General features: G+C 37.9%; 1 protein-coding gene across 2 annotated transcripts in view; it reads left to right on the top strand.

The window, feature by feature from the left end:
- The window catches only part of FKBP15 (FKBP prolyl isomerase family member 15), a 50848-nt gene that overhangs the window by 14091 nt on the left and 19675 nt on the right, over positions 1-17082 (top strand). For both annotated transcript variants that reach the window (XM_033122630.1, XM_033122629.1), the window contains exons 5-14: positions 2591-2665; positions 2988-3086; positions 4732-4881; positions 6005-6073; positions 7760-7906; positions 10235-10377; positions 10878-10935; positions 12303-12410; positions 14850-14952; positions 15431-15537. In XM_033122630.1, coding sequence (XP_032978521.1) covers positions 2591-2665; positions 2988-3086; positions 4732-4881; positions 6005-6073; positions 7760-7906; positions 10235-10377; positions 10878-10935; positions 12303-12410; positions 14850-14952; positions 15431-15537 — 1059 coding nt within the window. The remainder of the gene's footprint in view (positions 1-2590; positions 2666-2987; positions 3087-4731; positions 4882-6004; positions 6074-7759; positions 7907-10234; positions 10378-10877; positions 10936-12302; positions 12411-14849; positions 14953-15430; positions 15538-17082) is intronic.

Genomic DNA, 17082 nt, shown 5'->3' with positions numbered 1-17082 from the left:
ATAATTTTGTTTCACCTTAACCCCAGCCTGTCTTCTTTCTTCCCCTGCTCAGATTATTTTGAATAAATCTCCAGCATACAATTTTATCGATAAACATCTTAGGATGTATCTCTGAAAGATGAGGATTTCCCCCCCCCCATTTTTTTATTGTGGAATATTGGGGAACGGTGTGTTTCTTAGGGCCCATCAGCTCTAAGTCATCGTCCTTCAATCTAGTTGTGGAGGGCACAGCTCAGCTCCAAGTCCAATCGCCGTTTCAGTCTTAGTTGCGGGGGCCGCCGCCCACCATCCCATGCGGGAATTGAACTGACAGCCTTATTGTTGAGAGCGTGCGCTTTAACCAACTGAGCCATCTCGCTGCCCCAAGATGAGGATCTTTTTAAAACATAACCATTATGCCTTAAAAAAACCCCACAATAATTCTTTGATGTCATTCACTACCATCTAGTATTCACATTTCCCTGATTGTTTCTTCTTTCTTTTCTTTTTTTAAATTTGTTTTAATCAGGATCTAATAAGGTTCATGTATTATAGCTGTAGTAAATGTCCCTTAAATCTGTTTCATTGTACATCTCAAGGTAAATAAAGTCTGGTTGGCTCTCATTTTGTTATGCTAGCAGCCATGCAGGATTATTATCTAGATCTATCATTGGGGGTTGCCATTTGGATCGTAAAAATCTGGTATTGGAATTTTACCACCTTTTACTACCAGATGGGATGTAGTAGTTTGTGGTAGGTAACATTCCCACTGTAACAATTGTAAAAAAAAAAGGAGATAAATTGCAAAAATTGTATTTTGAAATTCATTGGACAGCTGTGGAAATGGTGAGGACTTTGATGAACTAAAATTTCAGAGAGGGAAGAACCAATGAACAGAGTATTTCTTTCCTTTCCTTGAGACTGTGCTGATGACTAAGAGTAGACTAAGCATCGGCTATGGCCCAAGCAGAGAGACAGGGCAAGAGACATTGGCACGACCTGGAGGAGCTCCAAACACAAGACTGGTTTTCCCCATGGGACAGTGCCGAGTTTTGGGATGGCGCAGAAGTCCAGGCACTATGCCAGAAAGGCAGAGGGGAAGCTTCTGCAATCTTGTGGTACATTGGAAATAGTCCTGCTATAGAGCGGGGATCCATAATAAGCAATAAACAGCTACCTTCCTTTCAATAACTGGGCTAGATTTTGAACTTCATGGGGTGGAGGCTAAAGAGCTCAGCTCAGAATCTCTGATGAGCAGAACTTTCAGGACTGAGAAGTCAGAGACCTTCCAGGCTCTCAATCAAAACCTTGCGAAGATAATGCTTGAAACAGGGACAGTCCAGAAGTGGAGTGACTCTTAATAAATCTGGTCCTTCCCTGACCCGCTCCGTCTGTAATTGGATGCGTGGAGGTGATCGGCCCCTCCTCGCTCTCTGTCTAACATAGGATACGGAAAGATCTTCCTGGTGCAAGGCTGTGTACGAGCCCCCGTCTCTTCCTCGCCTCTGGGGTTGAATTTTAATCATTTGTTTAACGGTGGTTATATGTGTGTGTTTGTGTGTGGTTGATGTATGTGTATAGTAAATATATATGTCACATAAAATTTGCCGTTTTAACCACTTTTGAGTGTATAATTCAGTGGCATTAATTACGTTCACAATACTGAGCAGCCATCACCACTATTCATTTCCAGTTTATCATTACCCCAGACAAAATCTGTGACCATTACGCAATAACTCCCCATCCTTCTTTCCCTTATCTTCTCGTAACCCCTAATCTATTTCTTGTGTCTATGAAGTTGCGTATTCTAGATATTTCACATAAGTGGAATCATACAATATTTGTCTTTTTGTGTCTGGTTTATATCACTTAGCATGTTTTCAAGATTCTTCCATGTTGTAGAACGTGTCAGAACTTCATTCCTTTTTATGGCTGAAGAATATTCCATTGAATGTATGTAACACATTTTGTTTATTCATCAGTTGATGGTCACTTGGTTGTTTCCACCTTTTGGCTGTTATGAGTAATGGTGCAGTGAACATGGTGTACAAGTACATGTTTGAGTCCGTTTTCAACTTCTCTGGGTATATCGTAGGAGTGAAATTGCTGTGTCATATGGTAATTTTGTCTTTAGCTTTTCGAGGAACTGCCACAATACCATTTTACATTCCCATAAGCAATATATGAGGGTTCCAATTTCTCCTCTACCTTGCCAAGACTTCATATTTTTCCATTTTTTATAGTTATAGTAGGTGTGAAGTGGTACCTATTGTGGTTTTAATTTGCATTTCCCTAAACGATTAGTGATGTTGACATCTTTTCGTGTACCTGTTGGCCATTTGTATTTCCCTTAGTCACCCCTCATGCAAATAAAAACACCAACAGAATAAAGACACTGCTAATTATAGTTACAGAGTAAGGCCAAACTGAAAAGAGATTAAAGTGGATAGTGAGAAGATACAATTTAAAATCTAAGCTTGAAGGGATGAACTGAGTTTTGAGTTTTAATGCCTGTGTGAAGCACAACCTCTGACATCTTACAGCTGATATTTGTGTTGCCTTTTAACTTCTGTTCTCTCTCTTTTTTCTGCCCATCTTTGCTTGAGTACAGTATAAGATTCTTCTTTATATCAGTCAACAGCAGCCGGTTACTGTTGCCAGGATTCATCCGAATTTTGAGCTAATGGTAAGACTTCTTCCCATACTAGAATCATTAGTTTCTTTGGGGTAGGTAGTCTGTGCATACCTGGCGGGAATCAGATCACATGCTTCAGTCCCGGACGTCAGAGTGGGTGTCTTAACAGAGACTCTTGGAAAGGTCTCTAGCCTGCCTTCTGGGAATATGGACTAAAGGATGATTGGTGGAGGGTGGGAGGGAAGAAGAAAGTTCCCTGACATCTCTCTTTGGGTCCATCTGAGTGAAGGCCCTTCTATATGAGTTCAGGCAGTCAAGTTTATCTTCTGTACCACCTGTGGTTGAGTTATTCCAACATTTCTCCTTTTCCTAGGTTCGGCCCAATAACTATAGCACTTTTTATGATGACCAGAGACAAAACTGGTCCATCATGTTTGAGTCGGAAAAGGCTGCTGTGGAGTTCAATAAACAGGTAATACCATCTCATTCTTCCTGTGAATTGCCAAACACTAGTTTGGATTGCCCTTGATTTGGGGAAATTATATGGAAAACCCATAACCTGCTCTATTTTGTTAGTGGCGAGCATTAAAAAACCCACTAAATGTTACTTGCACTTATTGTATTTCAGGGAAATAAGAGGAATGTTATTGAAATTGCTTGAAAATGAGACTTTAAGAGAAAAAAGGTTAAATATAAACTTAGTTCTTTAAAACATTTCCACTTCATAAATTAAGGAATGAATAAAACTCTCTTTTAAAAGTAGTGTGTTTTAAAGGAATTTAAAAATTTTGGGCTCATGATCACTGTAGAAAATTTAGAAAAACATTTTTTAAAAAATCACTCGTAGTCCTACTACCCAAGGGAACCACTATTAGCATGTTTCTTTTCTTTCTACACATAATATATGTAAGTAGACATAGTCCTTAAGTGTTCCATATTTTGCTTGTTTTATTTAACAATATATGATGCATCTTTCCCCTCCTCATGAAAAATTATTTGGAAACATTTTTGAAAGCTGCATAATATGAATGTTCCTTAATTTATTTAGTCCTTTCCTTGCTTCTAGGCATTTAGATTGTTTTCAGTCTCTGAAATAAATGATAAATGTACATTTTTGTATGTAAATCTGTGACCCCGCCCCCCCCCCCATTATTTCCTTAAGCTAGCTTTCTACAAGGGAAAGATTGGGAAAGGGTTCAGATATTTTTAGTTTCTGTATACACTTTGGCTCACTGCTTTCAGAGAGATTGTACCACTTCACATTCCTGTCAGTTCTCATTATACCTTTGCCGACATTTAGAATTAGTGTCTTTTTTCCTTTTAGTCTTATTTGCGTGGTAAAAAAAAGGTATCTCTTTTTTTAGTTAGCATTTATTTGATTACAACAATGAAACTTTTTAAAGAAAATGAGTAGCAAGTTTTTATGTATGCTATGTTAAAACACTGACTAAAATGCAAAAAAAACACTGACTTTATAGAATAACTATTCATAAGATGTGTCTGACTTGTTTGTCTAAGATCTATGCTAAGATAATATAGCTAAATCTGTAGGTGGTAGAGAGATGAATTCTGGGAATGCAACATTGTTTTGTAAAGGGCTTTTTTTTCTAGTTTATTGTCTTTAAAAATGCTTTTTGAAATTTGTTTAGGCCCTCTCTTTCATAGGTTCCCAAACAGCGAAGCAGTAAATCAGTATGGTGATGATAGCTAACGTTTCTTGTGTACTTACTATTATTTGCCAGGCACTGTGCCAAGTACTCTACTTGTATTAGCTCAGTCTTCATAACTACCTAGGAGATATGCAAAACTTTTATCTCCATTTTACCAAAAACCTCTATGAAATAAGGTTCACAGAGGTTAAGTTACTTGGCCGAGGTCACAAGTTAATAAGTGGCAGTTAATAAACCCAGTTCTGTACCCAGACAGTCTGACTCCAAAGCTATGCTCTTAGAAACTTTGATTCCTGGCAATATGACTGACTTTGGAATGGTGTACTTCTAAACATGTGATCTGTTTTACTGGTGGACATCACTGTTCGGAAAACAACATTAGCAATAATGGAGTGAGTACGTACTGAGCTTAAACTAAGTTTATGCTGCTTTGATTTTGGGTCGCAGGTGTGCATTGCCAAGTGCAACAGCACTTCCTCCCTGGATGCAGTGCTCTCACAGGACCTCATTGTAGCAGAGGGCCCTGCTGTAGAAGTTGGAGATTCTTTGGAAGTGGCCTATACCAGCTGGCTCTTCCAAAATCATGCGCTGGGCCAGGTAAGAAAGGGTACCTTGCAAATTCTTTTGTAATTTAAATAGCATGAGGGCTATTCAAATATAAGGTAGTGTTACTGTGACTTGCTCCTGTTGGCAGATAGAAATCTTTAGGAGCCCTGCTTTAGTCACTACCTCTGCTTTGGGGGCATAGTCATGTCCTGCTAATGCATGAAATCTGCTCCATGCCACTATGTCTCTCCTACTTGGAGAAAATGTAAACCAATTTCCTAAGTATTCTTTTTGGTAATTGTTCATTTGTATGTCTTGTCCTCCTGTACCAGTTTTAAAGTTGAATGTGTTCTTACGGGATTAGGTCTTCAAATTTCTTTCTAGACCTTCCTCATAGTTTCTGTTTTTCTTATAGTAGTTACTGTAAAATAGGTGGTGTTTGTTGTGTTTTAATATTATTAAGACCACAAAAGCGGTATGGTATGACAGAAAAAACTTTATGAGCCAAAAAAAGTGGATTCAAATCCCAATTTTATCCTAACTTCACCTTGTCAAGTCATTTAAGCTCTTACATTTTTTCCCCCTCTCTGGTGGATGGAGGTCAGTGGTTAGTGGCAGAATTGGTGTCAGCATTAAATGAGACAATTTATTTGAAAATTCTTCGTAGATGAAAAATGCTTTTAAATACATGGTGGTAGAAGTTAACTTTTTTTCTAAACCTGGAAAATCAGTGCCTCAGAGATACTCAATGTGATAACACCCTTTAGCCATGATGTTGTCCCGTCTTTTCAAGTCTCTTAAGAACTATTTTCCCAGTATATTTGACATTCCCTGTTCTAGAAATACTGTGTTGGTACCGTGTTTCCCTGAAAATAAGACCTAGCCGGACCATCAGCTCTCATGCGTCTTTTGGAGAAAAAATTAATATAATACCCGGTCTTATTTTAATACAACATAAGACCAGGTCTTTTATAATATATCATATCATATATCATGTGATCATATATCATATATAATACCGGGTATAATATAATATAAAATACTGGGTCTTATGTTAATTTTTGCTCCAAAAGACGCATTCGAGCTGATTGTATGTATCGAGTTGCATATCATAATAATTATTATTTTTGAAATTGGTTGACCTCATTTATCATTTACTTTGACCAAATTTCAGGTTTTGGATTCCACTGCTAACAAAGATAAGCTGCTTCGCCTGAAATTAGGCTCAGGAAAAGTCATCAAGGTAAAGGCTTCACTGTGTTCTTACATGGTTTCATCAATTACTGTGGGATTAATTGAGATTGAATTTTGTGAAATTTCTAACCTGGGTATCTTCTGAGAGTCTGGAAAGGTTTGGTTAAAAAGTAAGAGGGGAAAATATGTTATCTGCATTTGGGAGATTTTTACCTATGAGACAGTAGTCTCTTCTTCCTCCCGCATCCTCTGTTTCACTTTCCATGGTTTTGAGTAACTGCGGTCTGAAAATAGTAAATGGAAAATTCCAGAAATAAACATTCATAAGTTTTAAGTTAAGTTGCTTGCCGTTCTGAGAAGTGTGATGAAATCTCCGTCCATCCTGCCCTGGACGTGAACCATCCCTTCCTCCAGCATATCCACACTCTAAACACTACCTGCCCTATAGCCGCTGAGTAGCCATCTTGGTTATCAGAGTGACTGTCACAGTATTGCAGTGTCTGTTTTCAAGTGACCTTTATTTTACTTATTAATGGTCCCAAAGCCATTCACATAACCTTTATTATATATAGTATATTGCTATAATTGTTCTATTTTATTATTAGTTACTATTGTTAATCTCTTACTGTGCCCAATTTATAAGTTAAACTTTATCACAGGTGTGTATGTATAGGAAAAAACATAGTATATACATGATTTGGTACTATCCATGGTTTCAGGCATCTGCTGGGGGTCTTGGAACATATCCCCCATAGGTAAGGTGGCTACCGTATTGAAAATGGGTACATTTTTTTCCTGTATTTCCTACCCTTTCTTTTTCATCCTGTGACTCTGAAGATATTTTTAAATCCTTCATGTATAGCCTAATAGGGAAAGCGGTGAAACTTTCTTCTTGAAGTGTGTCATATGGGTTGAGTCTTACCTGTCTGCGATACTTAATCAGTACTTCCCAATCATTGTGGGGAGGCACACCTATGACATAGCAGGAGGAATACTGAGATTGGAATCTGAGGACCTAGGTTCATGTTGTGAATATTTTCTTTACCAACTGTGCAAGTGTGTTATAACATAAAGTATATTTTACATATGTGGGGTATTGTTGTCAGGGCATACTGATGCATTGTAAAGTACTCATTCATCCATGTGGCAAAAAGGTTTTCTCCATAGCTTTGTTTGATATCTTTTCCCAGAATCCTTTGGAGACTTTTTCCTATAGATCATAGAAGTTAAGGCATGACCCTTGAAACTAGACTGATCTGGTGTTGAATCTTGGCTTAATGATTTCCTGTCTGATCTTGAGCTAGTTACTTAACTCCTCTAAGCCTCCGTCTTCTCATTTATAAAATGGGGATAATGCTACTAACCTTATGAGGTTATTTTGGACGATAAAAGCATAATGCGAGTAAGGCACTTGCCAGAGTGTGTTTAATAAATGATAGGTTTTATTTCTCATTTAGTGACATTCTTTGATTCCTCCCAATTTCTCTCATCATCTAAGATAAGTATATTTCATCCATCTCTGGATAGACTGGCTTTTACAAATGAATTTAGAAGCAGTATTCTAGCTACTCTTATAACCAGTGTGGGCGGGGGGAGATGGTAGTTGAATTTGAGCTCGCTCCAGAGGTCCAGACCTGAAAGTGTACATGAGGGAAACCTGATGATCCGGGACTTCATTTTTTCTTATGAGGAGATTTGTGTCTGATGAGCTTTTTGCCTTCTCTGATTCCTAAAGGGCTGGGAGGATGGAATGCTGGGCATGAGAAAAGGAGGGAAGCGGTTGCTTATCATCCCTCCAGCCTGTGCTGCTGGCTCTGAAGGGGTAATAGGATGGACTCAGTCAACGGACTCCATCCTGGTATTTGAGGTGGAGATTAGGCGGGTGAGTAAAATTGTGCTGTGTTGTGTTTGCACTTAACTCTTTGCTAGTTAAGTGCAATGAATAATTGTGTTTGAAAACCAGGTTCTAAAGATTTATTTTTAAGGTAGATATGATATAGTTGGAAAGAGCAACAGCTTTGGAATCTAAAGATGAAGGTTTATGTCCTTCCTGGCTGTCTATTCAGAGTTTAGGTAAGGTCGTGACTGAGCAAATCACTTCTCTACACTAACTTTTAAATTTTGTTCTTAAAATAGTGATTCCTACCCAATGCGCTTATCTTTTGACATAATTCCATGGCTACAAATTTATCCTATCAGCATATTCACATAAATATGTAAAGATATCTATATATTGATAGGTATATATATGTAGATACATAGTTTCCTCCCTCTGCCACATTGTAACAGTAAAAAACTGGAAACAACAAAGTGTCCATTATTAAGAGACTGGTTATGATTTTTTTCATAGAGTAGACTTTTATATAGCTCTTAAAGAATACCCAAAATCTAGTATTAAGTGAAAGAAGGAAGTTGCAAAACAGTGTGTGTAGTATGGTCTTGTGTGTGTGTACACAAACATAGATATGTACACAAATATATTTACACAGTCCTACATATGTACATATATAGTACATATAATATGTACATGTCTATGTATATATTATGTATATGTGCCCATATATTCATAGATATTTTCTGGAAGCACTAAAAGGACTGATTCAAAATGATTTTCTCTGGAGAATGGAAATAGAGTTCAACTTTTTCTTTTTTACAATCTACCCTTTTTTACCATTTACAACTTTTTTTTTTTTAAGTTGGGGAATATTGGGGAACAGTGTGTTTTTCCAGGACCCATGAGCTCCATGTCAAGTCGTTTTTTTTCTATCTAGTTGTGGGGGGGAGCAGCTCAGCTCCATCCAGGTCAAGTCGTTTTCAGTCTAGCTGTGGAGGGCGCAGCTCACTGGCCCATGTGGGAATTGAACCGGTGACCGTGGTATTATGAGCACTGCGCTCTAACCACTGACCCAACTGGCCGCCCACCATTTACAATTTTTATGATGAATATGGATGATGTCTATGATAAAATGTGTAACAAATTGTGATTAATTAATGTTACCCTCCTCCCCTTCAGAAAAAAAACCCTGTTTGCTTTACACTGATTTTTAGGTCCAAATGTGACAGTGTTTGTGACCATAAACTGTAAAATACAACACAAATAACAAATGTTATGGTCATCTTTACTGTGGCTATTATTCCTGCTACAACAGAGAAAGGATATGCTTTTCTTCTCAGTGACTCTTTCCTAACTGGACACCTTTGTCTACTGGGTCATTTCAGCCCTTTTTCACTGACATGCTTCCAGCTGCCTTTTTTACAGCTGTTACGTTCTCTCAGTTTTCCTTCGAGTTTGAAGAAATCATGGCTGGTAATAGATAATAAACCAATTTATATCCGTCAAGACTGGCATTTTTGTAAAAGTAAGAAAAAAGTTTTTTTTTGTTTTCTTGTTTTTTTACCAATAATCAATTACAAATTGATATGCTTATTAAATTGACAGGGCAGATACAGAATGATTATGCCCAGTGTGACAAGAGTGTTGAGAAAGATTTTACGTTACTTGTAGTGTATAAAGTAGTTCACCCTTGCTGGTGTGAAACTGAATGGTATATATCAGAAGTCTTAAAAATGAGCATACCTTTTATCCAACGGTTTAACTTCAGGGAGTTTATACTTTGGAAATATTTAAGATTATGTGCAAAGATACAGATAGAAAGCTATTCATAATATTGTTTGTGATAGGAAAAATTAGAAATAAACTGAATGTCCAACAGCTAGGGATTTGTGAAATATATTTTGTAATAGCATAGATATTTATGACTTCTGTTCCCAAAATCCTTTGGAGATTTTTTTTTTTGGAGGTAATAAGAGTTAAGGGCAAGACCCTTGAAATTAGACATGCTCCAGTAGTTAAAAAGTGATGTTATCGGTCAATAATTTCCATTTACATGGATATATGTAAATACATCAGAGAGTGAGCAAAGCAGATTACAAAACAGTATGGCCCCATTTTTGTAAAAAATACATACGTACACACACATAGATAATATAAATGTGAAATACTACATCCAAAATCCTTAGATGTTATTGCTGTAGTTGGATTGCAGGTGATTCTTACCTTTTTTTTTTCTTCTTATCTATATTTTCTGATTTGCTTACAGTGAACAGGTAGTGACTTGTGTAATGAAGAATAAGTAAAATGCAAGGAGGATGGAAGGGGAAGGGTGCCTTTTTTGGTGGCCTATATTCCACCGGTGAGCTCTTTCCTTAGGTGAAGTTTGCCAGAGATTTCAGCTCTGATGGGCACAGTGTTAGTTCCCGGGATTCTGTGGCCCCTTCTCCCATACCTGGTGCTGACAGCCTCCCTGCTGATCCTGTTGTGTCACCACCCACATCTGTGCCTTTCAAATCAGGGTAAGATATTGAAGTTGTATCAGGCTCTTTTATTGTCCATGAAAATTATTCTTAAGAGGGGTTCAGAAATAGAGGTATAGTTGAAAACTAAACAAAAAAAAAAGAAAAGAAAAGAAAAAAAAAGTAAATAACCAGGAAAAAATGGGATGAAGGAAATGGGGAAATACATCAGATTTTTCTGACAAAGGATTAATATTCATAGTCTGTAAAAGCACTAACTCAGATATTTAAGAATACCTGCCAAACCCTGGAATAAAGTTGGGCAAAGGCATAATCACAAAATATTTACCCAAGGAAAGAAATGTAGATAATAAGCATTTAGATAGAAAATGATTAATCTTCACTAGCTTTCAGAGATTATGCAAACTAAAGAGTTAAAATTCTGTTTTACAGCTATTAAATTGGCAAACATTTTCAAAAACATTTTGTTTATCCAGTATAACCTGGACTCGTGATTAGGGATTTTATTTTCATCTCTGGATATGTCTACTTGATTTCAGGGAGCCGGCTCTTCGTGCCAAATCTAACTCCCTCAGTGAACAGCTTACGATAAATACAGTAAGTATACGAGTATGTCTCCCTCACCCCCAGTTTACTTTTGTCACCTTTTTCTAAGCTTCAGTAACTTCTAGTAGACTACTGGTCTCCAGCCTTTCTCTTTTCTTTTTTTACAGTTCTTTTTTTCTGATTGAGGCAAAATTCACATTGCATAAAATTAATCATTTTTCTTTTGTTTTTACATTTATTTTTATTTTTTGTTTTGAATAGGTAATTACATTCATATGGTATAGTTATCAAAACAATATAACAAGGTATACACTGAGAAGAGTCACTCCCACCCCTGTCCCCATCTACCCCATTCCATCTTATCCCCATTGGTAACTGCTTTTATTAGTTTCTTATATATTCTTTCAATGTTTCTTTATGTAGATGCAAGCATATAGGAATGTATATTTTATTTCTGCCCCTTCTTTCACAAAAAATAGCATACTGTATATATTACCTACCTTGCTTTTTACATATTACAACATATAACAATGTCTTTCCATGTTAGTATATAGAAAGTTTTCTCAGTCTTACTTTGTCTCTAGATCACAATATTCCATTGTGTGGATATGATTATATAATTAATTAGTCCTCTCTTGATTGATCCAACTTTTTTGGATTACATGCCTCCATCAGTTAAGAAAAAAAGGAGCACACATTCCCAGTCTATGTCTATTTACAAATTATATACATAAAGTACTGGCAACCACTATAACCAGGCTTAATGTCTTGTTATTGGAGGTTAAAAAGAATTGAAAAATAGAGGTTATGATCATTTCTTTTTGTACTCAGTGGATCACCTTGTGCCCCTCAGAGGTATGCACTCTCCACTCTGAAAGCTGTACTTTGAACCAGATAATGGATCCAGAGGCTTCTAGCACAGGAGCTAGTGTGTAGTCAGTGTGACTACACTGGGGTGTAGCGTGGAGTCAGTGCCAACAAGGAGTTCAGTGAACCACAGTGTAGAACAAAGAGCTCCTGTTTCCTTCTCTCCCCAAATCTCTTCTGAATATCTACTTAATTGGTCCCAGCCTTTGGAGAGGCATTACCATCTAAAATACCTCCCTCTCTTAATCTGTACCTTAGTTTTTCATCTGTAAAATGAGAATAATTATGCCTGGTGGGAGACTTGAGTGAAATGAAGTAATACATATGAAACCACTTTGTCCATTCCAAACATATTGGGAATTATTTTTACTATATTAGTATATATGACCCATGTATGCTTCTAGGCAACAAAACTCATTTTCTAGAAGAAATGGTTTGAAATAGATATGGCACGGGTACTTGTTGGATGTGATACAAGAGCTAAAGACAGAGCTGACTGAAATTAATGAATCTTGATTACAGTGATTTTTATGACTTTCTTCTTATTTTAGAATCCAGATATAGTCAAGGCCAAGTTGATCTCTCGGATGGCTAAAATGGGCCAGCCCATGCTGCCCATCCTTCCACCACAGCTGGATTCCAATGATTCGGAAATCGAAGTATGTTCCCTTGGCTGTATTAGAATGAATAATGCAGATGTTGCTGTCTTCTGTTCCTTTGGTTTGAATTATTGCTTTTTCTGTCTCTAACCCAGAATCATTATTTAGAGAGCTTATATTCAAAACAATACAGGTTGGTATTAGTACGTGCATTTCTTTTTTTTAAGATTTTATTGGGGAAAGTGAACAGGACTTTATTGGGGAACATTGTGTACTTCCAGGCCTTTTTTCCAAGTCAAGTAGTTGTCCTTCAGTCTTTAGTTGTGGAGGGCGCAGCTCAGCTCCAGGTCCAGTTGCCGTTTCTAGTTGCAGGGGGCACAGCCCACCATCCCTTGCGGGAGTCGAGGAATTGAACTGGCAACCTTGTGGTTGAGAGGATGTGCTCCAACCAACTGAGCCATCCGGGAGTTCAGTGGCAGCTCAGCTCAAGGTGCCGTGTTCAATCTTAGTTGCATAGGGCGCTGCCCACCATCCCTTGCGGGACTCGAGGAGTTGAACCGGCAACCTTGTGGTTGAGAGCCCACTGGCCCATGTGGGAATTGAACCGGCAGCCTTCGGAGTTAGGAGCATGGAGCTCGTTACGCTTGAGCCACCGGGCCGGCCCAGTCAGTACATGTATTTCTACTGTGATTAGCATTTCCTCTGAGACATAGAAGCAATTTCATACCTCTACCACAAGAACTGGGCAGTTTTAAGTAGGTAATTTAGTCTTCTACTGGAAGAAACTCTCTTGTCAGTAAAAATCATTCTTTAGGCAGCATGATGCCCAACCCATAAAGATGCTCAGCTCCTATGGATTGAATGTTTAGGTCCTCATGGGAAATGTTGGTCTTCCCACTGATGTTCCCTGTTACTAAAGATCACACTATTGTGTTACTTGGCATTGTATGTAGTGTGATTTTTTTTTGAAGGTCTAAGAACTTCATTGCAATTGAATCAATTTTTTCTTTTTTTTTGCTTTTGACTTTATGCTTAGAAAGCTTTCCCACTTTCAAATACAAACATCACATGTGTTGTTAAGAAATACTTATTTTATATTTAGATCTGAAATTTTTATCCATCTGGAATTTGATGTGTGATAATGAAATAACTTATTTCTAACTTAATTCTTTTCTATTGATTAGTTCCTTATTGAATTAAACCATCCTTTCTCAATTGAATTGAAATGCTTAATAGAGATTGATTTTTAGGACTCTTTCACTTTGATGTAAAACAAAGCAAAGGTCATACTCCTAAGAAAATCTTTCTGGAATCAGCTTTATTTTTCACAATTTTGTATTATTTCTTTTTGGAAAAGCTCTAAGTAGATTTAAAATTTAAAGGAGGATAGGATTTCTGTGGCCTGTTGCTATAAGATTTTTACCTGTTCTCTGAAAATGAAATTTGGATAATCTTATTAAAAATTTTAAGTGCTACTTATTCTTTATTATAAAGAAAGAAGAAACGTATTTAACAAAAGGCTGTTCTTTTTTATATATTGCTTTGTAACCTGATTTTTTTTTTAAACTGATGTCATATCAAAACATTTATGTTAATATCAATAATATAAATAATGTAAATAAGTAAAGCAAAGCATTTTTCTCTTGAAAGGCAACCCAGTGCTCTGTAATTTCTTTCACTCTATTGTTATACTTTTAGGTTAATTTAGAGCTGTAGCGATATAAAACTGGGACACTTTTCCAGAAATGCATAATACATTTCTGAGAATATCGGGGACAAGAGGAAGTTCCAAAGTGAAAGAATGTTAAAAAGATTTTAACCCTTGAACCGTAATGCATAGCAGATCACTGACTGTATGTTGTGCCTCAGGTTTTTCTTTTCCTTTCATACATAAGGAAGATGTTAGTAAGATAACTTTGTTTAGAGTTACAGGAAGGACCAACATTGCTTTGATTTTTATGAAAAGAAAGAATGGGGGAGAAAAACACTGTAAAACTATATTATCCCAAAATAATGTTGATGAGATACAGAGAATCCTACTCTTGTCTGATTTTCATTGAGTACCTTGAGGTCTCTGGAGATTATTTGGCATAAAAGAAGAGGCTGGATTATTCCCTGGGTTTCCTTGCAAGAGACCCCTCTTCTGTGGGAACAGATTAGGTCACTCTTAAGGTAACTGCTGGTTTGGTAAATGATACATTCTATAGAGCAGCCACGTTAGCAGCTTCAGAGAACAAAACAACAACTTAGAATGTGTGAGGAAATTATATTTAATTATTTGATATGATTTATAGGGAGGGAGAAGGGATCTTACTCTATTACATAATAGAATGCTTTGTCCCCACAGCCTGTACCCTAAACTCTTTGCCTTCCTGCTTGCTGTTCCTTCCTCTTCTTTGCTAGAAATCCTGTGTTGTAAGCAGGTTTAGGGTGGACAGTCAGCCTTAGTCTTCAATTAAGGACCCATCATAGTAACCAAAATGCCTGTGCCTGTTTCAGGAATTGAGTGCTCTTCAAGGAGCTGGACATCCCATGGCGACTCCATCAATCCAGCCCTCTTTTCAGCCAGCCCATCCAGTGCTACCACAGATGACCTCACAAGGTAAGGAAGCTCTATGAGGCTCTGTGGCCTTGAATTGAGTCAGCACCAAAGTTATCATCATTGTTCCTTATATTGTTAGGCTGCATCGTTTCAGTACTGAGAACTGGACTAGAGTGTAGAACTTACCAGTTTGTCCCTGGGTAGGGCATTGTCAGACCTGTAGATGAGTTTGCTGTGTCCTCCAATGTGTGTGGCATTGTCAGTTTTGGAAGTCTACACTCAGCTAATGTGATATCTCCCTCTGTGTAATTCTGTACTTCCTGTCAGCTGATGGGATGTCAGTCTGAGTCATAAGCACCTAAGAACACTCACTTTCCTTCCACGGGCCCCCCACCCGCTGAGACTTCAGTAGAGTTGATTTTAGGAGTTTAGGTGAGGAGAGGGATCAAGTCTAAAGCCACAGTTTGTAAGGTGCTAGTCCAGATTGGTACCTAGAAGCAAAGGTAGGTAATGATGAAAACTTCTTGCTTTGTCTTAGCACCTCAGCCATCTGTTTCTGGGCTCCAAGCACCCCCTGCTGCCTCAATGCAAGTTGCATCTCTTGAGTCCCACTCAGCTGTATCTGGAAATGGCCAGTCCTTTCAGGTAATGACATTTTAAAACTGTATCAGTTATAGCTATAATTTATTATGGTTCTAGTCAGTCTCTTTTCTTCCTGCACAATTTGTATAGTAACAGCTTCCCACAATCAGAGATTATAATTTTTCTCCTTCCTAAACCACCACTTTTTCATCTCTAAACCAGTCAAAGGATAACCTACCGTATGGGTTGTTGTAAAGATTAAAATGCAAGAACAAGCAAAGCACCTGGTACAAGGCCTGGCACCTAGTCAAGGCACAATCCAGGTTTGTTTCCTTTTTTTCCACACCTGTCTAGTTGATGGGGATATAGTTATGTCTTCTGTGTTCTTTTCTGTCATATAGCTGATAGGCTAAGATTCTGCACTGTACTCAGCACCATGGTTATAGGTAGAGAGTGGAGGCTGCGTAGAAAATACAGCTGTTTTTGTACCAAGCGATCCCTTATGGGCAGCTGGTTAGCTCAGATGGTTAGAGCGTGGTGCTAATAACACCAAGGTTGCTGATTCGATCCCCACATGGGCCGCTGTGAGCTGTGCCCTCCTTAAAAAAAAATAAAATAAAAGCAATCCCTTAAAGTAGGTTTTTTCAGGTTTTACAAGAGGCAGTGGCAGCAGCTTCTCTGGCTTTGCTAAGTGTTTGCCAGCATAGTGGACTCTTTCTTCTGCCCCAATACATTTGATGTATAAGATATACTCCCAATGATAATGGGCCTCACTTCTTTGGTGATTCTTAATGGAGGAGTGGGGATGATGGTGGGTGGGCTGTTTCCCATTAGGACGGGGTGCATCAGAATTTAAAAATGTCCTACTGGTCCTCTCTCCACTCCCTGATGGAGAATTACTATCCTATCGACGAAGATTTTTTTTTAAATATAATGATTGGGTACTTACATCTGTTCCTGAAAATGAGCTGGATTTCCTTAATTCAAGGAAGAATAACCATCATCATTAAAATGATAGCTGCTGTTTATTGAGCATTTATTTAATCTGCCAGGCACTGAACGTACCAGCTTTTAGGAACTTTACCTATGTATCACTTCACTTAGTCCACACAACAACCTTAAGAAGTGGTATTATTATTTTCGTTCTATAGTTGGGGTGACGGAGGCTCAGAGGAAAATGAGAGCTCTTGGTTACACAGATAAGCATTTAGATCTATCAGGGAAGAGGCACCCTTTGGACACTGGTGGATTTAGTTTGACATCTCAGTGAACACCGCTCCTTTTACCTCAGTGGAAACTGTTTTCTTAGTTTTAACATTTCTGAGACCATCAATAAGACCGATGGCTGGGGAATGAATTCCTATTTAATTAAATCATATCACCAAAGGACTGGGGAATAATCTGAGACACCCTTCCCTCACTTTCTGGGTAGGACTTAAGTGACCGGGTATCACTGGGCTGCATAGCTAACACTCCTGCTGCAGTTCTTACCTAATACCAAACCCTGATTTCATCCATCTCCGGTTTCAGTAAGTTTGAGCCTCCTCTCAGCTTATCCAATTTATTCCACCAAAGACAAATTAAGCAGAAAAAAGAGACATAAATGTT

Source organism: Rhinolophus ferrumequinum, chromosome 12 (genome assembly GCF_004115265.2).
Source record: "Rhinolophus ferrumequinum isolate MPI-CBG mRhiFer1 chromosome 12, mRhiFer1_v1.p, whole genome shotgun sequence".
NCBI classification, from domain to species: domain Eukaryota; kingdom Metazoa; phylum Chordata; class Mammalia; order Chiroptera; family Rhinolophidae; genus Rhinolophus; species Rhinolophus ferrumequinum.
Note: the sequence above shows the minus strand (reverse complement) of the source record. Positions and strands in the feature narration are given on the sequence as shown.